Here is a 25,722-nt window from a genome sequence, read left to right on the forward strand (position 1 = left end):
CAATATTTTGGTCTAGAACGGGTGTAAAAACAATATTTCAGCATCTAAAAGCTTCAGCTGGCTAAATATACGAAATATTAACTGCATAACATTTTACGAAACTGTATGATTTCAAACGGAAAATCGCGAAAAATGCCATCAACGGGCTGTTTTGAAGGTTTATCTACATTTTTATCGCATTGAGAGGATTCTTGACTCCTTGGCTCACCACAAACAATGATTTACGGTGCAATAGGTCTCGTTAAGCTCTTTATTATCATTTTCTGAATACTTATCCAGTGACGTTATTTTCTGATCATGGTTTTCATTTTTACGATATTTGTGATGTTTTCACCATATGCCAAGAAAGAGAAGATTTCTTTACAAAACTTTGCTCCACAAAAAAAAAAATAATAATAATGTTTCCACCTTGGAAGATTATTTCTAGCGATATCTTGTTTTGAGAACCTTTCTACCTGTTTATTCAGAACGTGCAGCTGTTCTGTAACTGTGGTGACGAAAATTATGTTAGGTATTTCGTTCCTACCGAGTCCGTAAGCCGTTTAACTTAAAGAGAGGTTTATAAGTTACAAGGATCGGTGGATTTCATGTGTTTACATTTTCCCGGCCTCATAGGATCAACAGCGGACACTCCCGTGGACACTTAACCGCTTTCGATTTCAGAATTGTCTTATTTTGTGAGCCTGCTTAGATGAGCCTCCGTTTCTTTTGCTCACCGACTGGTCGGTGTTACGACGTTTTAAAACGAGTCGCACTCAAGGCCGTAACCAGTAAAATCCAGGCACTTGAATTGTCTCAGTCATCTTTTTAAGTTTTGTTTTTCTTGTCGTTGAATGGAGAAAGTAAAACACTGCTAAATACTAAGGAAGAGATTCTAACCATGGACAATCTCTCAATCGTAATTTTTTTCTGGCTATGGCCCTAGCACTGGGGACAAGAATGATGGGAAGGAGTAAAATCTCCTCCCCAGGGTGCTCGCGCGTTTTCGGTTAGCATATTTTATCTCATTATATTATTGTCTCGAAACAGCGCGCAAAACACAGACGAGCAAACAAATAGACAATGTAAGATACAAACTTGAGCTTATTTTATTGAAAAGTAAGGTACAACAGACTGTAACATAAACAACGGTTATCACATAATTAACTTAACAAGAATATGTGCCTCTTTCTCATGCATTTTATTTCTCATGTATTTTTATGACAATTGAGCTTGTACTGATTGCGTGCACGTGGTTCTAAAAAAAATTCTGTTCAGTTCTGTGAATTCAGTTAACTCTTGTGAATAAATCTCGTAATACTTAGCACGTGTCTGTATAGCAAGATCTGATCACTGATTGGCCTTTCAGGTTAAATGAAGTCTTTTATTTTTTATTTTATTTATCTAATCTAAGACTCGGTTATCTCTGACTAAAATGAAAATGCCACACTTTTCAAGCCGAATCAACCGACCTCGACAGCAGACGAAAATGGAGGCGCTTACGCTGTAGGTATGCAACGCGTACAAAGTGAAAAATGCAGGATGCGTTGTGGTCGAAGTTGACTCATCTTGATCTTCATTCAACGGCAAAACCTAAACTTCAATATTGAGACACTTCATTGTGCTTGTTGTTGACATGGTCGTCTTCTTAATGAAATCTTCCTCATCTTCAGTACTGAACTTTACTTCAAATATGGATAGCAGAGTTCTAAGCTGTTGAAACAAGAGAAAAAGGGACGCTACGTAAAATACCTTTTAGCGTTTTGAGCATATGAGTAGGTATAGGAAAATAACGGGGGATGGGGACTCTTGTAACGATGTCTGGTGCGGAATGGGGGAGGAGTGAGTAAGGGCAATTGCGTTTAAGTATCGTTGTGGCCCGGGTTGTTCGAAAGGTAGTTAACCCTATCCACCAGATAAATCACTATCCAGCGGATAGCATGGTTTGTTTTGTTTGTTTTGCGCACTGGGTCCAGGAAAGGAGGGTAAACGAAGAGTGGAGGGAGCCAAGCAAAAGGAAATTACATGCAAAATTCGTTCGCCAGTTATTTGTTACAATTTAGCGGCGTGGAACAAGATTAAATCATTGCGAATGCTGACAATAATGTTACTGAAATTTATGGAAAGAGTCTTGATTGAACATTTCTTTTCTATATAAACTTACTATGCTAAATTAAAACAGTTAGCAAACATGCATGAAGATAAGCCAAAAGACTTCTTTGTACCTCTTTAGACGTCATTACGAATTCGCTTTGCTGCAAAGGCTCGTGTTGCCCCAAGCCTTTTCGAAGATACCGAGAATGGACAGGACAACAGTTTAACGTGTACAAAGCTCCTGCGAGAACTTCACCAGGCCAAGTGCATTCAGAGGTTTTAGTCGAGGCAGCGTCAATGTCTGCCATCAGTTCAGCTTCGCTTTCGACCCACAAACCACCTGAAAGGAATTACAAATAGATTTGAAATCTGTTGGGAGTTTATCACATGTCACCTTCCTCTTAACTTGATGAATACTTTAGCAGTTTTTAAGCTCAGCTTGAACAACTAAACAATGACATCCTGTATTACTATACTACGATAGCGATCCAGTAAGGGAAACCAGTACTAATGGACACCAATGGCATGATAGAAAACGTTGTTCAGTGTGCATTCTAACGTAGGGCATGTAGTTCCCAGTGTTTTGGTCCGGCTTTGTCTCGCGGGCTGGTGCTTCACATAGGGTTAACCTCGATGAACCTTTCCCCCTTGGACAGAATTGTCCAGGAAAAATTGCTATGACTATGACCCTAATGTCAAAAAAAAAAAAAAAACAGAAATTAGTTAAAGCGGCTGTGTTACCTACTGAAGTCGAATTTGAGTCCGATTAGGAGATTGTCGAGGAGACACCTTAGCTAAATGTACGTAATTGATACTGAAATTATTGTTGTAAAAAAAGGTAAAATCTACATGCGAGCCAAGTAGTCCATCAGGGCGGAGCTTATCCCGGTTACAGTAGCATGAAGTGACTAGGAGTATTTCTACCCCGTCCTGGATGGGATGCTATTCCATCGCAGGGTTACCCCCAGCATTAAATTCGCCGGTACCCATTTATACACTTGGGTAAAGACGGACACTGTAGCGTAGAGTGTCTTGCCCAAGAACACAACACAATGTCCCCGGCCAGGGCCCAGTTTCTCGAAAGCCCTGGGGCCCGTTTCTCGAAAGCCCCGGAAACTTTTCGGGCCCGTAAATCCATTTCTAGTTCATCTGTATCTAAAAACGGAGAAGTGCACACGCCTGGAACTTCTTGTATGAAGGGAACCTCTCTTCATATTAAGAATATGTGAATAAAACAGCTCTGTAATTGTAAGGTTCGAGATTTTGCTATGGCTTTACTGACCCGAAAAGTTTCTGGGGCTTTCGAGAAACGGGCCCCTGGAAACTTTTCGGGTCCGCAAAGCCATCTTTAGTTTATGTGTATTTAAAAACAGAGAGTTGTGTACGCCTGAAACTTCTTGTATGAAGGGAACTTCTGGTCATATTAAGAATATGTGAATAAAACAGCTTTGTAATCATAAGGTTTGAGATTTTGCTACGGCTTTAATTTCCGGGTGCGAAAACTTATCGGGACCTTCGAGAAACGGGCCCCAGGGCTTGAACTCGGGCCGCTCTACCCGGAGTCGAGCGCACTAACCATGAGGCCGCCGCGCCTCCAAACAATTAATACTGTAGTTGAGAGATATTTGTATTGTTGAAAATCTAATCCTGTATTTCAAGTATGAAGAAAGGGAAATAGTTAAAGTGTGATCTCCATGCCTTAATACCTTCTTTACCACACCCAACCAGTGCAGTGAATTTGCGAGAACAATCTCCAACAGGTTTTATGCCATCCATAGTGGACAACACGGGACGCAAAATCTTCAAGATATCTTCCTTTGAGCAGTCACCATACGTTTCAAGTGTACTGACGCGAACTGGCTTCTTCAACATCTTCAAATCTACACAACTGCTAATGGTATTTGTCCACTCTGGGTGTTTTTCTTCTGGAACGAGCAGAACGATGTCTTTCGTCTGGGTTGCCACGAGAGACTTGATAACTGACAGCACGCTGAAGCCTCCCTTGGTAGAAATATCGTCCAGCGTTACTATGGCAACGGAAGAAGCGTGGCTGAGCCTCATAGCTGCTTTGATGAGAGAATCAACTGGTTCGTCCGGTTTACCGTTGACTTCGATAACTGGTTTAATGCATCGTGTTTATCAAGTGTTTCCAGCTGCTGAATGAGTTCCATTGCCTTGTCAGAAATCAAGGAGCCCAAAACAGGCTGCTCACATATGAATACGGCTCGAGTTTGAAAAAATCCGCTCTTTGGGGTGTGCATCTTGTTGAAAGCCTCGTTGCTTAGATCAGTTATGAAATTGCAGCAGTTCGCAGTTGGGCTCAAGCTTATCATCAGAGAAAGTTCTGAAAACAAAGGCAAAATAAAACCAATTAAATCTATCGCTTTCAATCAATCAATCAATAGATCGACCTATCGATCGATCGATCAATCGATCAACCAATTAATCAGTTAATCAGTCAATCAACCGATCACTTATATCTAATCAATCAAACAATAACCAACCAACCTATTTAACCAACAAACTAACTAATTTAGAAATATGCAAACAAACAAAAACAAAAGAGAATTGATACACAAGAATGATAGACCGTGAGTAGTCGTCACCTCTGCTCTGAAGCAAACCTCGAGCCTAGTTATTACCCATCAGAACAAGAAAGAACCGATTTCATTTTTATACGGGGAACGTTTTCAAAACAAAAAAGGTAGGTAATTAGCCTATAAGAGAACGCTTTGTCATGACATACTTGAATTGGTTAACACCTCCATTGCAGTTGTTCCACAGCCCCAGAACATACATACATCTCCTTCCTTGATATTCGGTTCGTCATCATATTCAGGGTGTAGAAGATCCTGAACACCAATCCAGCAAGGATCACCAACGTGTAAAGGGGCTCCGTGCACTTGTTCCAAAACGGCAGTCACGTCTGCGGCCCTATGAACTAGATTCCTTGGCATTGGGCGCATTGATGCGACTACATTCCCCGAAAAGGGACCCACTGAGATGCAAGGAATCTTAGTCTTGTAGCTCGGCACAGATCTGTCGACCTGCTGGTGTCGAACTGGAAGGCCAGCGCTCGTTAGCGCGAGTTCAAACGAGTGGCTGCAGCCGAGATAGAACGCAACAAAGTCATCAAATGGTATGTCCAGTATGTCTGTAACGGTTTTGGTGTGGACTCCGTGCTCAAATATCCCGTATGCTGTCTGATCTGTCCTGAGAAGTTAAAAATTGAACTTAGTTTTTGGGAATTTATGTATATTATTGTACCGCTTTTAGCGAATATACACCGAGTTAGCTAGATACCCGAAAACTTTTCAGTTTACTGTGCAAAACTCACTCCCTCCATGACTGCAATTGCAGTGGAGGTGGAAACCCTTCGCTTCTCGAAACTGTAATGCCCACGAACAAGTATCCTTGCCTCCCATTCTGTGCTAAATAGAGGTTAGAGGTACTCTTCATATGTACAGGGCCTTATTATCCTTCCAATTAATTTATTATTCACTTCCTTCTCAGTGCGCGAACGAAAATCGTCTCAAACGAGAAGGCTATCAGCCTGTCTCGTGCGAGGTGACGCGTGAAAGGGTCTCGTGTGAAATGGCCTCGCGTGAAAAGGGCGTCCTACTCGCGTGTTCACGTGGTAAATAAGGCGGAAGAACAAGCTAGAACTCGTAGTCTAAATAATTACCGAATGTCCGAATCAGCAGCTATGGGTGAAGCGGACACTTCTCCTGGTTTGCTCTGATGCACTATTGGGCACGGACCATGGTTCATCCGGCAAAATTCAGAGAAGTGCCCTGCTGCCGAAGAAGGAACAATGTGAACGCTGACTTGGGTAAAAGCTGCTGATATACCGCTCGTCGGGAGTGATGGAAAGATGTTCTGTCGAAACTGACCCCTCGCTTGAGCCGGGCTCCAGTTTGCTCGGTCCTTAAAAGGCAGCATATTCGTTTCTAAATCAAGTAAAAGATATCGAGACCACAGTTAGAATTCTCATCCCTGTTGCAATGGTTGTCAAGTTAACCGTGACGTGTGATTTATCGGAGATGTATTACGTATTTCTGCAATTTCTGCATTTTTAATACCAGTAAGAATTCAGGATGGATATTGTTAATACAACTATTACAGTCGACTCTCAAAAATGAACACAGTAACATTTACGCACCTATAAATCAGCCATTAACAAAATCAGCTGGAATTTATGCAAAAACTGAACATAGGTCATGGTCTCTAAACAATACTTTTAAGCGAGTTGACTGCATTGTTCATGGGCGTTGACTGGAACTGAACACAAGCTTAGCTTAGGGGAACAAACCAAAGGAAAATTAATTATTCATCTCTCCATCTCGACGTGGTTTCTTTTGTTTTATTCCCCTAAGCCTCGGAACCAAGTTAGAATTTTCATATATCGGAAATGCCTATTTAAAGAAGCGTCAGTGAACGGTATAGAATAAACAGATTTTTTGAAATACGTTTACAACGTAAGTGGTCTGTCATGATTGAGTATGAGGTCTTTGACTCTTTTAACGACCATCCTTATATTATGTCAAATCTCTTTTTGGTTAAATAAAAAAATAAAACAGGGTCGCACTATCTAAAGCTCTGGCCAAACGGACTCTCAAGTAGTCGCAAGCAGCCGCACTTTGATCTTTCGCAGAGACTTGCGTCGGGTGGCTAAACAGACTCGCAAATTTCCTCACAAGTACACGCAAGTCGCAAAAAACCCATTTCAAGGCAGACATACCCTGTATTTCATTGGCTAATAATATGTTGATGGACGTCACTCAACTAGCGTTGACTTGGGTTGGATGGCCAAACGGTAAAAAACTTGCGTCGACCTAGCGTGCAAATTTGATCTCGTTCAAAGTGAGCGCAAGTCGTCGCAAGTCATCGCAAGTGCACGTAAGGCCTGGCCAAACGGAGTCACAAGTAGACCCAAGTTTTTAACTTGCGTTCTACTTGCAACTCCGTTTGGCCAGGGCTTAACATAGCGTTAAACCCTGGCCAAACGGACTCGCACTCAGAACTTTGGTCCAACGGTAGCGTTTTCATTCAAGAATATATCCCGGATGTACCGAGAACGCTAAAATAACACAATACGGGATAATGGTATCCGGTGTCCCACCACCGGGGACGTAACCGAAGGACAATTTACAAAACACTTGCATGTACAGTCGAACCCCTATTAAACGGCCACCCTTGGGGAGATGGACTGTGGCCTCTTAAAAGGGTTTGGCCGCTTAAATAGAGGTAGAAACAATAGAAAAGCCATCACTGGGACTTCGATTGCTGGCCGCCTAATAGGGGTGGCCGTTTAATAGGTGGCCGCTTAATAGGGGTTCGACTGTATCTCTAAACAAATGATGTAATATTTCGTTCAGTTTAGTTGGCAGGAGCACTCAATGCATCCGGTTTCGGTAAATTATCTGTTCTGAAGGCTGGCTGTTCTTGAGAGAATTTAGCCTGCATAGCAAGCGTTTCTGTGGGGTTCGGGAGCAAAGAATTACAGCGCGAAAAATGGAGTGAGTAAAATAGGGGGGAGGGGGAGGGGAAGGAAGGAAGTTAAAATTTTACATGTAAATTAAATTGCGATAGTTGTATTTTTCAAACCGCCAAGAAATAGACAAAACGTATTTACTTCAAGATAACTGTTAGCTCAGAAGAATGATCAAAGTGTAAATTACAAACTGTGTGAATATGAAATCCAGGCAAGTTTCCTTCTTTCTGTACTGGCCCGTGTTGAAAATGTGCAATTTTGCATAAATTTCATCGGCCATTTCGGTTGATTGTGCGGTATTTCGAACTTTCCTAGATTTCACAAAAATGTGAACTCGCTGGAACTTTGAAGGTATATTTCTGAAAATAGTTCACCAAAAGGGTCTTTTTGACCCAATAAAAGAAAATCCGAATTTTCCGACCTGTCGTCGGGTTCTCCATATTTACTGGTAATGACTTTTAAAATATTTGAGAGAAAACCGCCGATGACTGCCCCTGACTTGACTAAAGAAAGAGAGCTGTCTTACTTGCCTTGTGCTACTTCTCCTTGTCCGAGTATTAGCACGTTTCGGCTTGTAAGACGTGACCTTGGACAGTTCTACGTCCAGTACAGTAGAAAAATATCTGAAATCAAGAAGTGAAGAACAGGCAGCTACAGGGGGCAGATTGCGGTTTCCGTCTTGGATTTCAACAGACGGATAAACATGATCGCATGACTAAGGGACGAAGGGACGAAGGGACGAAGGGACGAAGGGACGAAGGGACGAAGGGACGAAGGGACGAAGGGACGAAGGGACGAAGGGACGAAGGGACGAAGGGACGAAGGGACGAAGGGACGAAGGGAGAAGGGACGAAGGGACGAAGGGACGAAGGGACGAAGGGAAGATGGGACGAAGGGCGAAGGGACGACGGAATGAAGGAGTTATTGAAGAAGCAAAGAAACGAAGAAACGAGAAACGAAGGAACGAAGGCACGAAGGAAGAAAGGACAGCAGGAAGAAAGGAAGAAAGGAAGAAAGGAGGAAAGGAAGAAAGGAACAAAGGAAGAAAGGAAGGAAGGAAACGAAACGAATTCGAAACATAAATTTAAAATATTGGCTGTCGTGGCTCACGCTCTCTAGGATACGCAGAATTTGGTTATTTCACGCACGATTTATTTTGCAGAAAGAGACAAAGATTTACAACAGGTGCGCACAGCCATTGTTCTGCTCGTTAAACCTATTGTTTAGTAACGTTTCCGTTGCCGTCGCCAGTGTGATTTGCTTTGTTACGGGTTTTAAAAAACCCCTAACAAATCGTTTCGCCTAAAGAAAGGAACGCCTAGAATTCAAAAACGACCGATACTACGCGTACGTTTTTTGCGCTGCTAGCTTGCTCCTCAACTGGCCGAATGGAATAGAAAGAGAACTCCGAGCTAATGCCATAATGCTGGGCTGGGCTGGGCTGCGTCGCGCCGGGTTGCTTTGCGCATTTTGGTTGACTTTTCTTTTGACATATTCCATGTACAATCGTCTCTTGGAAAATGCGTACTTAATTCTTACAATCTTGGGTACGCTTATTGGGTATACAGTAGTTTGGTAAAATTTAACTGGGAAAAGTAGTGAAACCACACGCTCAACTATTTATGCTGACGGATGAGTTTTTTTAGTTTATGATCCCAGTAAAACAAATCGTCTTTTTCCTTTATGGTTAATGGAGCTCTTCTTTTAGGCTTGGCTAAATCTATGTAAATGTTATTCCTAATAGATACCTTGACGGCTAAAATAGTGGCGTTTTGTCTTGAGCACCCTATGTGAGACCAAATCTGGGATTTATTCACCTTTGCGAAGCGATGAGCATCCCTGACCTATTCACATGAGAGTCCCTGCCCCCACCATTACTAGCCATAAAATGAACGCTGATCAAGGTGGAAAACTACCAAAGAGATTATAAAAATAGCCAAAATTAACACGAGCAAGGGTGTTTAATAAATCGAGGGAGCAAAAACACTCCATAGGCATAAATGGCCCTCAAGACAAACTGCATGTTCTCACACAGCTGGCAAGCAAAACTGAAAAAAAAATGATTGCAACACAGCACAAAATCTATTTCGTTAACTTTCATTTCCTTTCTTAACCAAGCAATACTACTTTCTAAAATCCCTAACCTTGAAACTACAAATCTGCTTTTTTGGCAGGCTTGTTTTATGCATTTTGCAGGCCTTGTATTGCACACTGACAGACAAATGATTAAGTCTACTGTAGTTACTAGTTCCCAAATATGTGTAATGGGGGCAATTTTTAATACATGTAGTACTGAATTTGTAACTGTGGAAGACACAGTTACTCTTACAACTGATCCTGTTTAATACCATTTGCAGCCTTCATTTGGAGAGTCACAAGTGATGTGCCAAATAACAGCTGCAATGGAGACTAGCAGCAAGAACTCTCTCTCCTCTACACAGGCTCAGAGGTGTTTTGGTGTTAGGAGAATCCACTGAGTGATGCAAGTACAGGTGCAGTGTTAATTTAAGGGTAATGATGGGGGTGCAGGATTGATCCATTCAACTTTGCACCTGCACTAACTTGGCTCAGTGGATTTCTGTAATGAACATCCAAACCTCTGGGTAGGACACTGTGGAGGGTCCTGCAGAAGAGAGAAGCCAAGACTTTCTATTGAAAAAGGCTGTACATCTGACTGGAAAGAATTTAATTAGCCAAGTAGAGACTTTGACAAGTGCAACATTATCCTAGGAGGTTGATTCGTCTGTATATTTAACATTAACATTAAGAGGTATAAGTTTTTCTGATCCTAGAATGCTGTCTAATAATGTTGACAGAGTGGTGAGGTCTTCCAGCATCAATCTCGTATTGTGTGAGACATCCTGCAAGCAAAAAGGAAATTAAGAAAATTTTATTCTCTTTTCTCTGTTCCAGCATCTTTGTCAGGTTGGCTACTCAAATAATTATCTAGCTTCCATTAATGTCATTAATATTCCTGGGTATGCACTGGTCAGAGTAAATAAGTCTTTGAATTGGTATCTCTTCAAACAAGATTTTGATAACTTATTGGGCTTATGCATGCATAATTTAATTAAAAATAAATTAAAACATCTTCATTGATTAATGCGCAGTTCCAGAAAATATTCATACCCACCCAAGGGAAGGTCACTGGAGATTCCAGGGGGGTGGGGGTGGTGGTGGGGTAGTCTCAGAGCCAAACATCTTAAAAGGCAATATGAAACTACATGTGAGCTGGAATTTCCAGGGGGTGGAAGGGGGAGGGGGTTACACTCAAAACCCTTCTGCAAGGAGAAGTACATAGTCATATTTTCTGGGTTCACAGACTAGATTCTGTAACCCTTGAGACTTTTGTTTCTTTCAAAATTTCCAGCAAGCATGCTTAGGGTCCTCTTCACGTGGACTACTACAGTCAGTCGACCTACAAATGTATGCCAAGTATCAGACAACAGTCGAACCCCTATTAAGCAGCCACCTCTATTAACGGCCAGCAATCCAAGTCCTGATGAGGGCTTTTTTATTGTTTATACCTCTGTTAAATGGCCAGCCTCCTTTAAGTGGATACCATCTCTTTCCCCCGAGGGTGGCCATTTAATAGGCATTGAACTGTAGTTACATGTAGCTGGCTTCAATTAAGACCCTTACATCCTATTCAGACAATCTTTTTCCATTTAATATGGATGAAAAACTGCACAGTGAGTTAAATGAACCTGTAATTCAATAACACATTACCTGTGCTGCTGTTTGTGCTCTGCTGAGATGGAATGTCGAGCTTTGCAGTTTATCAACTGCCGACTTGTAACACTTAGTGAAGCCCTCTACAAGGTGACTTCGCAGCTCCAGATTTCTTTCTCCTAGATTATAAAAGGATCACAAGCTAGTAAATTAATAGCCTATCAGCAATCTGTTCAAACAATGTTGTGTTCCAAAACTATTGTGTACATGTATAATTATGCATCTGTGATAAATTCTGGATTGGTATGCCTGGTTGAAATGTGCAAATATTGCATACACTGTACAAGTAGTTAGAGAAAAAAGGCTACAAAGTCATGTACAAGTACTGGATGACTATGTAGCAGAGAAGCAAAGGAGAGCAGAGGGTGTTCCCACAAACACAGCTACACCATTAGAAGACTGAGATGTCATACTAAAGTATAAATTGTAAAAAATTAAGATAGGAAACTGCTCCCTTTTCTTCCTAGTGCTCCTAAAACCTTAAGCCACATGGAAATATATGGCGCTACATGTATATACATGTAATTAATATTAATAATGCTACATACTTACTCAGTTTACGGTGGAAGGGGCTAATTTTATGTCCACGTATAATGTATCCATATTTCCGTATGTAAAAGCAAACAAAAGTAATACATTTGCATTATTGAAATAATTACTATATTCATTTGACAGCTTAAAAATTAATATGCAACAACACATTAATTGCACATTACACTGTATATGACATTTTGAAGTGAAAATTTCAAAAACATGTATCAGTAACATAAAAGATTGTAGATAGAGTTCAATAATCCCGAAAACTGGAATCAAATTTAAACCCCAACATAAATAATAGGAACAATGAGTCGAAAATATGAATTTCAGCTGTAAAATTTTACACATTATATTTGTAATCTTTTTTATTATATTTGTAATCTTTTTTCATGATGGTTTCAATTAACCAGAAACCCATTAACAAAATTAAGAAAAGGTTCACTTTCTCTTTTATTTGAAAACTTTTCTTTAACTGTTGACTCGGGATAACTATTGCACAATCACTGACTTTGACTTTTTAATGTCATTTACAATCAATTACGCACTTACGAGTCAAACTTGTAAACAATCTTCTGCCTTTTGGTTTTAACACCAGCACTTGTGTCCAGTTCAAATTCCTGCAGTTCACTATCAACATCTTGATCTTCTTTCAAATGTTTACTGTCTGTCTCTGAGTCGTCATCGCCTTTCTCATTTCTTTTCTTGTGATCAGCATCATCATCATCTTCATCATCAGTTTCAGATGCTTCTCCACTGACCATTGTGCTACTCACCATTGTGTTGCGCATGAAGGATGTCGTGTTCTGGTCGGGTTCACTGTTGGAAGTTCCATCTCTACTTGATACTTCTTGTGTTTCCTTTTCCGTTGTTGGCTCAGACCTTTAGATAAAAAAAATTCACTAAGAAAATTTGTATTCATCTAATGCTTAGTTTATTAAGACTCCAGTGCTGTCATTCAGTTTTCAGTCAATTGCAGCCTTGATCTTCAAACCAAAAACAAAACAAACAAACAACCACCATTTTATTTTGTATAATACAGAGAATATCATACAGCAAAAGAATACATTAAACTTAAATAAGCAAAAACACCACTCAAAATAGTAAAAACTAAACAAGCTGAGTAGACCAATAACAAACTTGCTACCTTTTGAGTGATCAACTTATTACCCATAACATCAAGGGCCCAACAAAATATACTCAGGCATAGCTGGTGTTGTGCGTTATGGCCCTTATTGACAGCCCTGGAAGATAATTCTTTACCTGCTCTGAATACGTTCCTGCAATATTAGGATTTCAAATTTCCAGCAAGCTGCTATGTTTAATTTTCCAAAATTTGCCAAGAAATTATGATAACATTGTGACTGTGTAGTTGAGTATTTTCAAAATACTGCACCGTGTGAATTCAGAGATATGAAAGTGCTACTGAACGCAAAATCTTCTTCGGTAGACTCCAAACACTCCATGAGGTAAACATGGCGGCGATCGGGTGATTCAAACGTCGTATTCAAACCACTTAAAGAGATATCACCTTAAAACCCAAGAACCAGTTAAAGGGAAAACTTCAGTATACTTTCGAGCTTAATCTATCTTTCACCCAAGATTCCCTAAGGGGATGGGGAATGTAAGAATACAGACCATATTGAGAAGAACATCTACCGCAGATGTTCTTCTCAGATTTCGTCAAGACTTTGTCTAACAAACAACACAACAGTCTTAAGGCTTGTGTCCATAATTAAAGCTTAGTCATCAACCCCAATCAATAACGTTTTTCTAAAAAGCTTTTTTCCCCATGACTCTCGATATAATACTCACATATTTGACAAATATTCATGCACCTTCTTTCATTATCCTGCAAACGTTAATCGGAGACGTGAGTGTATACAATACATGACGTGGTCAATAATATATTATTATTTCGCTGGCTTCAAACTGGGGGCTCAGGCTAAAGAGAAAAATGGCGGACGAACAGAGAAGTTTCACAGTTTTGGTGAAATTCTGTTGATGTCTGCACAAAATGCCTCCAATAGAACTTCCAAGATTAACAGGCTCCTTGCGAGCTTTCTCAGGCCTATCGTCCCCACACTCACGTCCACCAGAAAATGGCGATGACTTGAAGAGAAAGCGGGAACTGAGATCGAAGAAGCAGCTGGAAAAAATTTTATCTTGGTCAGAATTAAAAGGTTTGATTTTAGACGCGACGAGTTTCGATAAAAATGCTACTCATGAGGTAGGTAAATAATGTTATATTTTTAAGTGCGCGGATGGAAGCATTTTTTTTGTCTCTTTATCTTTTGCAGGACATTTTTTTGGTACCTTAGGCCCAGTTCAGACGTCGTGCTTCTGCCGTGCCGAACTAAATTCAGGAATTAAGTTCGACAAAAGCACGGCAGAAGCACGGCGTCTGAATCAAACTTTTTAATTGAGCTCGGCAAGCAATTAAGTTCGACAAGCTCTGCCGTGCTACACGACTCCGGCACGACAGTGATTCAAACGTCGTGCTTCTGTCGCGCCAAACTAAATTCATAAATTATGTAAATGTGTTTTGGCGAGATTGCGTTCCCTGACGGGAGTTAGTAGGAGAATTGCTACGAGGCTTCAGTAAACCCTGAATTGATTCGACTCTGGCACGACGTCTGAATCAGAGTTGATTTCCTGCCGTGCTATAGTCAAACCAAATTGCAATTTAGTTCGGCATGGCAGAAGCACGACGTCTGAACTGGGCCTTAGTTGCCCATCTCCCCATCAAAAATATAATAGTCCATACTTAATAGAAATGGGTTATTATTGAAGATTTTATAAATGGTGTCAGAATTTTTTGGGGTGGTGAGAGGGGCATGCGGGTGGAGGTAGTTCTGGTGGAGGTGGGGGAAAAGAAACATGAAGGAGGAATTTTTGGATTTTTTTCTTTACTGAAGTAATTAATAGGGAATAAAACCCAACAAAGTTCCAGCACTGCAACAGAACTCGTTACTGATCATTTTGCAAGTTGATTATCATTTTATTCCTTTCAAAACTAGACTACGAGTGGTCCCTCTTTTGCTTAGTCTGTCATGCATGACGTGGAAAACTGCGAGAAAAAATGGCCGCGCGAAATCCTGGGGGCGAGGAGGGCGCGAAAGGAGGGCCTACCGCCTAAGCCCAAGAGTTTGCCCTTTCACGGCTCAGTGATTTTTCAGTGTAGGATTTCTCATCTTGACATCTTATTATTGCCTGTTGTCAGTAACCCGGGGAGATATCCTGAATAAAATTGCTCTACTCTACTCTTCAAGTAGCCAGGCAAAAAGATATGTCATGAGAAGTATATCTTCTTTCAGTGTTCATTCAGCGAGAATGAGGAATCTTGTAATGATTTTCAAATGCAGAGTTTCAACCGAGAATTTACATTATGTATTTGACGTAGGAGATCATCCAACTGGGGTGAAATGTTTGCTGATAGTAGTGGAAAGTTTCAGGTGAATGTCCGGTTTCAAGTGAAAGTCCGGTTCAATCTTTCAAATGGATGGCAGAAAGGCCAAGCTCAGTGAATTTATCAGATTTATATTCACTGACTTGGACGATGCTGTTGAGGGCGAAATGACTAACATGCTCGCAGTCGGGCTGGAGGTGGAAAGCTTTGCCAAACAAAACACTGGATAAATTTAAATCTTTCCAAAGCCTGTTGGCAGATTTGCAAAAACATCGCAGCTTGCAAAGCACAATTCCAAGACTTTGATTTGCTCTGGTACCACTTCGATTTGCTTTGGTTCCAAAACATTCCTGTAAGACGTCACACATATCTCGAATGTTGACAACATGTTGTCAACACTCCTAACATAAGCCAATCATATTTTTGTGTTGTGAGATCAACACATAATTCAAACTCCTAGGCTTAGGCGGTAGACCCTCCTTTTGTGCGCTCCTCACCCCTAGGATTTTGCGCAGCCATTTTTTTCTTGTGGTTTTCTTTCGCATCACGCATGATGGACTAAGTTAAAGAGGGACTACTCATAGTCTATTCCAAAATACAATGCAAAACTTAATGCAAATTAATCAATTACAATTTTCTCAAAACTCTGCTTAAAGGTGACAAAAACTGCTTGTTAACATAAGGTTCAGCTCAACTCAAATGAAGGAAATCTTGATTTATTTTCTAATTAATAATAATATTCTTTTAGGTGAAGACATTGTTAAAGGAGCTTGTTCACACTTCAGCTGAAATTGGTATGATTATATGTTAATATATATTTTCATGTTGCATCTGTACATGTGTATGAGACACACAAGTCTTATTTAGACCCAAGCAAACAACAGAACATTTCTCAGGACACATTGTCTCACAAAATGTTAGCATGTTTGCATACCCTCCCAGCATTTCTTGTTGAAAAATTTTGTTTCTGTGAAGCAAAAGACATATTGTTTCAGCATTTTTGTCAAAAAATTACACATTGAAACAGTTTAATTCTATAGCCCTGCTGGAGCTGTAAAATCAGAGGGCACTGATAATAACATTTTAGTATGCTGCTTGGATTGTTTAGATTTTAATCGCAAAACACTTGCATTTAACCAATGCTCAATAGATCGTTTTCATGTGACGTCATCACTTTCAAAGATCCAAAACTAAAGAGGCACAAAGTTTTTATCCTCATCAGGCATAAGAGGCGGTATATTTATATCTGTTTACAATTTTACAGCTCAATAGCATGCTTCATTTGGAATTCAGAGCATTTTGAATTTCAGGGTTATGGAGGTGCGTGACACAAGGCTACGATCGAGTTTGTTGAAAAATATATACTTATCTCATGATTTTGAGCCTTTTTAGAAGTTAGATCATTATAAAAAGTTCTTATGTAAATGCTTGTTTGATCAGTACTGATAATCAGTCGCCTAGATAGCCAAAGTAAGTTCCAGATGTTTACACTATTTTCCGGCCGCCATATTGGTGTACCACGGAGGTACACCAACATGGCATTTTCATACTGGACTCTGCAAATATCTGCAAAACATTTCAACGAATATCTGAAGTTTGGGGAAACGCACAGGCCTAAAACCTGGAGAAGTGTCTTATTTAGTTATCTTCTATAGTATTGTAAGTTCATAGCTTTTTCCACTGGATGGTTTTTGATTTATTTTTTTATTGCATGACAGTGAAAACAATCTATAACACAACAGTTTGATGTAGACAATGTGTTCCCCACAGAATCTATGACGCATATCCTAATGGATAAAACACTACAAACATGGATCAAATCCTTGCTAAACATAACTTTTTTTATGATATTTTTTAGTTGGTAAAGATTCATCAGGTGAAGCTGTGGAAAGTGCAACAGTATTTGTTTTCACAACTTTGAAGGATGCAAGTCACATTGGAAAAATTGAAAGTGCCAAACTAAAAAGTGTTTTTGGAGCATTTCCAGCTTCAGCAGCAACCAAAGCTTGTCATATCATTCAGAACATAATTTTACTGCTTCCTGAGGAATGCTTGGCACTCATTGACAAGAGAAATGAAGAGAAACATGAAGAACCTTTGAAGGAGTTTGGCAGTGACATAAAATTTGCTCCATTTAAGAGTAAAGTTGTATCATTAGATGATGCATTGCTTTCTGATTCTGAGGAAGAAAATGTTGAGACTCAAATGGATTTTCCAACAATCAGGGAAGAACAAATACCTTTGAGGGATACCTCAAGTGCAGGGACAAATAACAAAGATGAAATCAATGGATCATGGCTAAGAAACCAGTGTGAACATTATTTTGGTGATAGTAGCTGTGGTGTGTCAGTTCTGGATCTTTGTTCAGCACTCTTTGACATTCTCAGCTCTGATAGAGATGACGAAGCTATTCAGAATGAGGTATTTGAGCTTCTTGGGTTTGATCGGTTTGAATTCATTCAAACACTCCTTGCTAACAGACACAGGATAGTTATAGCAACTTCTGAAAGTGCTTCTGATTTGAATGAAGGCAAAGGTGAGTTGTGCGCACTGCGATTAAGATTTGCAATATTATCCAATGCAAGGCTGTCATTAAGTTTTGATTCACCTGTAGCCTTGATCTTCACACCTGTAACAAACCTATTACTTTTTGGGTGAATTGTATCAACTACAGGCAAGTTCACCTGTAATATCAGGGGCCCATCAAACATACTCACCATAGCAGGTGTTATGGGTTGCAGCCCTTATTGACAGCCCTGTAGTACTTAAGAATTTACAGTAGAACATCCAGTAAGTATAGTCCTAGTGCAAAGTGCTCTTCTTCCACTTAGTGTGCTCTTTGTTAGATTAAGTTTCAAGTGTTACAGACAATTTTCTCACTCCAGATTTAGCTTTTGCAAAACTAGACTTGTAGGTAAGTTTATGAATCAAGCTTCTTGCTGCATTATCATTTAATTCCCATTAACTGCAAAGAGCTTTACATTTCAGAGAGCGGTAGAGTGAAGTCCACAACAGGTCCAAGCAAGCCTTTGTATGGATGTCAAGTCACCGTGCAGGTTTGTGTACATAGTGTACATGTATGTAGTGGAGGACTGCAGGAGGAGGGTGGGAGTGGGTTATTCTAGGGTGCAGTTATCCTTTTTAAGTCAAGGAATAATTTTGCTTGTTGTTTGTATTGGTTGCAGTCTGAACAAGAGAAGCAGCTGATGCGACAGGTAAGGAAGGAAGGAAGAAAGGAAGAACGACGCCAGGCTCGTAGAGACAGGAATGCACCTGCAGATGAACAGGATATTGATCAAGAAGCTTATCTCAGAGCAGTTGGCTTTGATCCTGACTCAATGAAAACTCAGAGGTATGTTGTCTGTGAGAAGTGTGAAATGTCATAATTACGTTGATCTGCCTCATCAGTGTCAATGTAATACTTACCTGTTTTGCAAACCCCATCAATGCAGTTAAGCTTTTAAACATAAGATCAGTCTATCTACATGTAAGTTGTACATCTGTTTCTCGTGAGTTGCTGCTTTTCTTGTTTTAATCTGGAGTCACCTTTTTGCTCATGTTTTTTTAAAGGGAGATCGCTCTCCAAGTAGCGTCCAGTGCCCCCTTGTTCTCACGGCCAAAGAGAAGTGTTCAGCCCAATCAGGTGTATCCATATGTGTTTGATGCTTTGGCTGACACACATCGAGCGACAGCTTTTATTTCAGACACCAAGGTACCATGATATGTTCTACCTGTGTTCTGTTTTGCTACTCACTACATCTACATCTATCGGTACATAAGGGGGGGGGGGGGGGTCCTACAAAGGGATATACCCATCACTGTGAGACTAGAGAGTGAAAAAAACTAATGTAGGTCGTGTCTCATTTGCATCGGGTGATTCAACCAATCGTGAGAAAACTGTAGACTGATTACTCATAGACTGTTGATTCAAGAGTGTTAGAGTGATCATCTGAAATCTTGTTGTAATATCCATATACTTTCAAGAAAACAGGTGCTGAGAATGAAGAACCACATTGGCTTTTGTAGGTTTAGCCGAGGATATTGACTTGGTGGACCATTGTCAAAATTCTGAAAAGTAACAATAAAATTAATTTGTCACGGTCAGAAAATCTGAAAGAAGTAATTTTTTTCAAGCTTGCAATAGAGACCTCCATACAATCTATCCTAAAGTAATACGTCAAATTTATAAGTACAAATCAATATTATGTTTATTATTTTTTCTGGTTGTATTACTATCCAGTAATTTGATGGGCTTCATTTACAGATTGCCCTGCCTGCTGATGCTAAACGAAAAAACACAAAAATGTATGAAGAGGTTGTTGTTCCTCCAAACACACCCTTACCACCAAGGGAAGGAGAAACTCCCATCCCTATTTCATCTTTAGACGAGGTGAGTATTTTGTGAAATGATTAACGCTGCAAGCTGCCTATCTTACTTAAACAGCATCATTCAGGGGTTGGATGATCATCATCGTCGTCGTCGCTGTCATCGTCATTACCATCATCGTCATCATCATCTTTTATTTGCCACACCATAAATAATAATAAAATAATAACAGTAACTGAAAGCGGCGAGGAGACCTCCAAAAAGCCATCAGGTCCATAGTAGAGGCCGTCTCAGTCTCTGCAGGTCTTCTGCGGGTGCGGCCTGACCAATTCACGTTTTTTTCAATGAAAACATAATTATTTTTTTTCTAAAAGCTGAAGAAGCTTGTTTAACTCATGATTTTGTGTTAATAAAGTTACTTTGCACAAAACCATGAAAAAAATTCTTGTAGCGTGTGAACCGCGAATGTTGCCAATGCTGTCCATTTTCCGCTAGCTATTTAAATGCAAGAAATTCCTTAAAACATCTCGAATTTATGTGCTTATTTATTTTCTAGATTGGGCAAATGGGATTTCAAGGGATGAAGCGGCTCAACAGAATTCAGTCCATTGTATTTGACGCAGCATACAACACAAATGAAAACCTGTTGATAAGTGCACCAACTGGTGCAGGCAAAACCAACATTGCCATGTTGACGATCTTAAGGGAAATTAAACAAAACATCGAGGAAGGAGTGATCAAGAAGGATAAGTTTAAGGTTGGTTACTTGCTACGATTTACATTACTTGCAAAAATTTTTAGACGATTTTAATTTCAGACAAAAATAAAGTGTCCGAAAATGAAACCGTCCGAAATATTTAAGCGTCCGAAATTTTAAGCGTCTAACATATTTACAGTACAGTGATAAACTTTTATTCTAAGTAGCTCCAAAGCTCTTAGTTTCCCTTACGTAGCGAACTCTAGTTGGCGAGACACTGCTTGAGATATGTAACAGCTTGATAGAATATGTGTGCTATTTTCTCGCCAGTGTACCTGTTAAAGCTTGAAGCTGCAGTAAAACAGATGTCATTTCAGTCTAATTCGTGTTTTGCAGGCGTAAAGGTACTTAGGTTATGTTTGAGCGTAGTGTCCGAAATTTGTCCGAAGTGAGATACAAAGTGTCCGAAAATTAAACTTCCGAAATCTGAAATGTCCGAAATCGTGACGTCTGAAATTTTTTGAAAGTTATGTATCTATGGCTGTACAGTCATCAATCACTGGTAACTGTTTGATTTTTTCGTGGTCGATCGTTTTTCTACCCCTTCAGATCATTTATGTGGCCCCTATGAAGGCACTCGCAGCTGAGATGGTTCAAAACTTTGGCAAGCGGCTGGCCTCGCTGGGGATTGCAGTACGTGAGCTTACTGGCGATATGCAGCTCACAAAATCCGAAATCCTCAAGACTCAAGTAAGTGCAGTCGGTGCTGGTTTGATGTTGTGTTCTTCACAATCGCTTTCAACTCTCATTTCAACGACTCTCTACAGAGAAACTTTGCATGGCGGGTTAGCCGCTGAAACAACCGCTGCGCCAATAAAAGGAACTATACTTTTTAACGATCAGCTTCAATTGAAATGATGATTTTTTAACGGTTTCAATAAAAAAGCTGAAGGTTGACGTGGTGCGTGACGTTTCGCACTGAAGGTCTGATAACAATGCATTGGAAACAGCGTGAAAAATACGTTAGAGAGATTTCTTTTAAAAAAAGCTAATAACAGAACAAGGCTCATGTGTACTGTTTTATTCAACCCCATCATTGCTGTGTTTTAATTTTATTGTCCTCCTGGAATTTATTCACTGGCAAACAGTTTCAATATGAATTTTCTTTGTCAATGCAGATGTTAGTAACCACGCCTGAAAAATGGGACGTGGTGACGCGTAAGAGCACAGGGGACGTGGCACTAGCCCAGCTTGTGAAGTTGTTGATTATTGATGAAGTCCATCTCTTGCATGACGACAGAGGCTCAGTTATTGAGTGTTTGGTAGCCAGGACTCTGCGACAAGTGAGTTGATACGTTAATACAGCTGTGATTGAACTCCGTTAGGCTCGGATGAAACTACAGTTTCCACATGAGACTAGTTTGTCCACAAACCCTCTATTTAGTCTAGTTTAGTCTTGAGTTCGTCGAGAACGCAAGCTTTAATAGCAAAATATTTACCGGGGAATGGGATACACGCGCTAAAACGCAAGGGGATGGGGCTGGGGAGAGGTCGCGGCCGCTATCGCGTTCCGCTCTCGTATCGCTCGCGCGCTAGAAGAGAATTAAGTCGTAGCAAAAAAACGTCTGTGGACAGACTAACATGAGACTTACCTGCGTGTTAAGCGTTCTTGTACAATTTAGAGTTTTCTGCATTTGGCCGCAAATAATTGTTATTGTAGTTGAGTCTGCACTCAAAGATTACTTTGTTTAAAAACGATAAACGCGGAGGCGAAAGGCTCAACACAAAGCAGAATTGACCCTTTTGCCTGATTTGTATGTCAAACCGCTGATAACTACAATAACAGCTATAATTGATCTGGTCTAAATTCTTGTGCACCCCAAAATGCGAAAATGCTTGCTACGGAGGATTGCATGGGAAAAGAACCAAACAAACAAACAAGCAAGCAAGCAAACAAACAAACAAACAAACAAACAAACAAACAAACAGATAAACCAACAATCAGATAAACAAACAAACAGACAGACAGACAGACAGACAGACAGACAGACAGAAGCTACTTCTTTGGCTCATTTGCATTTGGTTCGCCATTTTAACTTGGAAGTTTTACCCGGATAGGTCTCTAGCTCGAACAATGAATTCTCCTAACTGATTGTGTACAGTTCTAGTAGTATTAATACTGAGAATTTGGTGTCTTATATAAAGAGTCGATTTTCTTGTCGTGTATATACCTCCGTAGGTTGAATCATCTCAGAGCATGATCAGAATCGTGGGTTTGTCAGCAACACTTCCCAATTACATTGACGTGACGCACTTCCTGCGGGTCAACCCGTACGAGGGCCTGTTTTTCTTTGACGGGCGTTTTCGTCCCGTCCCGCTCGGCCAAACGTTTATCGGGATCAAGAGCCAAGGTCACGTGAAACAACTACATGACATGGACACGATTTGCTACGAAAAGGTTTTGGAGAACGTTGAACAAGGACATCAGGTGAGTCAGAGAAAATCAATTTAAGGAGACTGGCAACAGTTTCCAGCGTTTTTCTAACAGCTATACTTTGAAGGATGAATACTTCCACCGTTTAACAAGTGATGCTACAATAATGATAAGCATGATAAGATGCAACTTTTTACAAAGGTTAAAAAAATTCTGTGGAGAGGGTTCAGAGCAATCTTAAGTTTTTTTCCTTCTACAGTCTCTTTTATGTAAAAACAATCATTTTGGGAAGCGACTGCTGAGCCAGCGATACAGTCCTTGTCTTTCTGTTCTTGTCAACAGGTTATGGTTTTTGTGCATGCGCGGAATGCAACCGTCAAGACAGCGCTGACGTTACGAGAGATGGCAGCCAATCAGGGAGACGCTGCTTTGTTCCATGCCCCACAGAGTCCTGAGTTTGGACAGGCTGAAAAACAGGTACAGCCGGTTTACAGTTTAAAACTGACTGAACCTATTTAGAGTGTACAAAGTAATCTTCAACATATTTGTTTGGTGTTTGCAGTTGTTGAGCTTTACGGTTAAAAAACGTCGTACGGAGTGATCAAGTGTTCCTTATTGAAGGGCTATGAAGAGATACATGCTTTTTCCAATGAAAACCTTCTCCAAATTTAGGGAAACAAAGGAATTAAACGAATGTATACCGTGGCTTTTGTGTTTTGGCTTTAACGTATCAGTGGCGTCTTGCTCAAGAGGAGAAAATTGCAATTATTCTTGTTTTTATGGGCTATGTGGTATAATTTCACTGCTTTCCCCCCAACTGTTCGACGGAAACATTTTAATCATCCTGTAGCCATCTGACTTCCAAAACAGTTCTAGGACAAGCAGCATGACAATAGACGTAATTTTGGACCAAATCACAGGTGATGAGATCACGAAACAAGCAGCTACGAGAGCTGTTTCCAGATGGCTTCAGTATTCATCACGCTGGTATGTTGCGGCAGGATCGTACCATGGTCGAACAGTTGTTCTCACGTGGTCTGATCCGGGTTCTGGTGTGTACTGCGACTCTGGCCTGGGGTGTTAATCTGCCAGCCCATGCTGTGGTCATCAAGGTATGATCTTGATTAAAAGGGTGAAAAGGTGTAATCAGCTTCTTAAAATTTCGATTCGTTACTAATGGATTCATTCCCTGTCGTGACTTTGGAGATCGTTACCTTCAAAATTCACTGACAAACGTGAAGTTTTATCGCTATTTTCGGGGAGGATAGATTGTTACTTTGCGAATTTTGTGATATTTTGTGGATCACAATTTTCTTGAAGGTTATAATTTAAAAGTCATTTGGAAGTTTCCTCTCCTGGTAATGTGTTATTTGTGATTTTGACTCATGGCGGAGAATGGCCGGACATCATTAATATTCATTCATATTCATTTTGCCACTATCACTTCTTAGTTTTTAGAAACTATTCAAGGCACAGTGACAAATTTTAGTTATTGCACTCAAACTCCAAGTCCAGTTGTTGTATTTTTGATCCTGGCCTTTTTGCTTGTGTTGTGTCCTTGTACTTGTAAGCCTACATTCTGTGTTCTTAATCGGAACATTATTGGGGAAATTATTCCGCAACCTCAGGCCCCATCCAAACTACGCCGCAGGAATTTGAAAACGGAGGTTTCACCCTGAAAACGTTTCAAATGTTTTCCGTCCACACTACGCCGAGGAATTTAAAAACGCAACAATCGCTGGTCATTTTGGATTTGTTGTTTAGGAAAACTCTGTCAGGGAAATCATATGATCATCGCGATGCCATCGTTTTAGAAAAGCTCCGTTATAAAATGTTTTCAAATTCCTCCGCTTTGAGTAGCGTTTTCGAAAAGCTCCGTTTTCGTGACGGATTAGTGTGGACGGTAGGCCTAACTGTAGAAATAAAGCTGCGTTTTCAAATTTCTCATGCGGTGGACGGGGCCTCAGCTTGTTACAATTCAAACGTGGGGTTGTGTAGGTTTTAATAGTCTTAAAATAAAAATTTCTTTCTTTATATCTCTCAAGGGCACACAAGTTTATGACGCCAAGAAAGGTTCGTTTGTCGATATTGGTATCTTAGACGTGCTTCAAATCTTTGGTCGAGCTGGACGTCCTCAGTTCGATAAACAAGGCGAGGGTATCATCATCACGTCACACGACAAACTCAGCCATTATCTGGCGCTTCTCACAAGACAGTCACCGATTGAGAGTCAGTTCATCTCCAGTCTTACTGACAGTTTGAACGCCGAGGTAAGAACCTTGGAGTCAGGGGAAAAACCGGTCGGTACCTTGTTAATTTCTCTGAACTGTGCCCGCGAATTTGGTCAGAGGCGTTTCTAAGAAGCGTGACGGTTTCTTTTTTAGAACTCGTGTCAGGTATTGTAACAGGAGAGAAAATAATAGAGGAATTTTCCTTCTTAAAGTTTATTTCTGGCGCCAATTGCGCTATTAACGAAACGGAACTATGTATTTGAAATAAGCAGAAACAGGCGCCAAGTGCAAAAAAGTGAATGTATTGTATGGTGCTAGGAGAACTCATTTTTAACTTTTTGGGGTTTTCCTTCTTATCAGATTGCCCTTGGTACAGTAACCAATGTCGATGAAGCAGTTGAGTGGCTCAGCTACACGTATTTATACATTCGAATGCGCGTAAATCCACTGGCTTACGGCATCCCTTATGGAACCAAAGAGGTTTGCTTGTCAAATAACGAATTATTTAGTGCATCTTAATCCATCTTTGCTATTCACTAACAACAGGCCATGCAGTTGTTTGACAAGTCTCCAATACGTGTGTATCGAACGACTGAACAAAAAATGACTTTACCACGGGCTAATGTTACGTTGATCTGAAGAAAAACAAACAGTATATAATTCATTTAATCTGATATCATCAACTCAGAATCAAATAATACGTTGGTTCTTTTTAGTAATCCCGATCTTGCATTGAGACCAATCGAAACGCTCGTGGACAAAATCTTAACTCACTAGAAGTAAAGCTACAA

At 40.3% G+C, this 25,722-nt stretch overlaps 2 protein-coding genes and 1 pseudogene across 4 annotated transcripts in view; 1 reads left to right on the forward strand and 2 right to left on the reverse strand.

Annotated features, from left to right (window-relative positions):
- Positions 1-413: 413 nt before the first annotated feature.
- Positions 414-6,394, reverse strand: LOC145481087 (uncharacterized; annotated as a pseudogene). The gene is made up of 6 exons (XR_014048586.1): positions 6,236-6,394; positions 5,759-6,023; positions 4,820-5,286; positions 3,780-4,417; positions 2,205-2,413; positions 414-1,692 (listed from the first exon to the last, which is right to left on the reverse strand). The product of XR_014048586.1 is annotated as an uncharacterized LOC145481087 (transcript).
- Positions 6,395-8,822: 2,428 nt separating this feature from the next.
- Positions 8,823-13,714, reverse strand: LOC145481099 (uncharacterized). The gene is made up of 5 exons (XM_081459491.1): positions 13,649-13,714; positions 12,386-12,715; positions 11,852-11,871; positions 11,297-11,418; positions 8,823-10,428 (listed from the first exon to the last, which is right to left on the reverse strand). Coding segments are annotated over exons 1-5 (609 nt in total). The 5' UTR covers positions 13,651-13,714; the 3' UTR covers positions 8,823-10,293.
- Positions 13,715-13,769: 55 nt separating this feature from the next.
- Positions 13,770-25,722, forward strand: part of LOC145481093 (activating signal cointegrator 1 complex subunit 3-like) — a 249,180-nt gene continuing 237,227 nt past the window's right edge. Inside the window, exons 1-15 of one of the 2 annotated variants that reach the window (XR_014048587.1) lie at positions 13,770-14,063; positions 15,991-16,036; positions 17,101-17,778; positions 18,231-18,298; positions 18,428-18,594; positions 18,813-18,954; positions 19,507-19,632; positions 20,126-20,326; positions 20,876-21,016; positions 21,445-21,609; positions 22,506-22,754; positions 23,043-23,177; positions 23,621-23,812; positions 24,746-24,970; positions 25,292-25,411. Coding sequence is in view for 1 of the 2 variants with exons in the window: in XM_081459481.1 (XP_081315607.1) it covers positions 13,851-14,063; positions 15,991-16,036; positions 17,101-17,778; positions 18,231-18,298; positions 18,428-18,594; positions 18,813-18,954; positions 19,507-19,632; positions 20,126-20,326; positions 20,876-21,016; positions 21,445-21,609; positions 22,506-22,754; positions 23,043-23,177; positions 23,621-23,812; positions 24,746-24,970; positions 25,292-25,411 (2,868 nt within the window). In the remaining variant the exon portion in view is untranslated. The remainder of the gene's footprint in view (positions 14,064-15,990; positions 16,037-17,100; positions 17,779-18,230; positions 18,299-18,427; positions 18,595-18,812; positions 18,955-19,506; positions 19,633-20,125; positions 20,327-20,875; positions 21,017-21,444; positions 21,610-22,505; positions 22,755-23,042; positions 23,178-23,620; positions 23,813-24,745; positions 24,971-25,291; positions 25,412-25,722) is intronic. The other variant, XM_081459481.1, reaches the window with a different exon arrangement.

This window comes from Orbicella franksi, chromosome 3 (genome assembly GCF_964199315.1).
Source record: "Orbicella franksi chromosome 3, jaOrbFran1.1, whole genome shotgun sequence".
NCBI lineage: Eukaryota > Metazoa > Cnidaria > Anthozoa > Scleractinia > Merulinidae > Orbicella > Orbicella franksi.

Bases quoted from the DNA above. Each gene is read 5' to 3' on its own strand.
- LOC145481099 (XM_081459491.1), bottom strand. The intron at 11,419-11,851 runs GTAAGTATGTAG...TTTATAATCTAG, and splicing joins CCCCTTCCACCGTAAACTGA to GAGAAAGAAATCTGGAGCTG. The intron at 10,429-11,296 runs GTAATGTGTTAT...TTTTGCTTGCAG, and splicing joins GAGCACAAACAGCAGCACAG to GATGTCTCACACAATACGAG.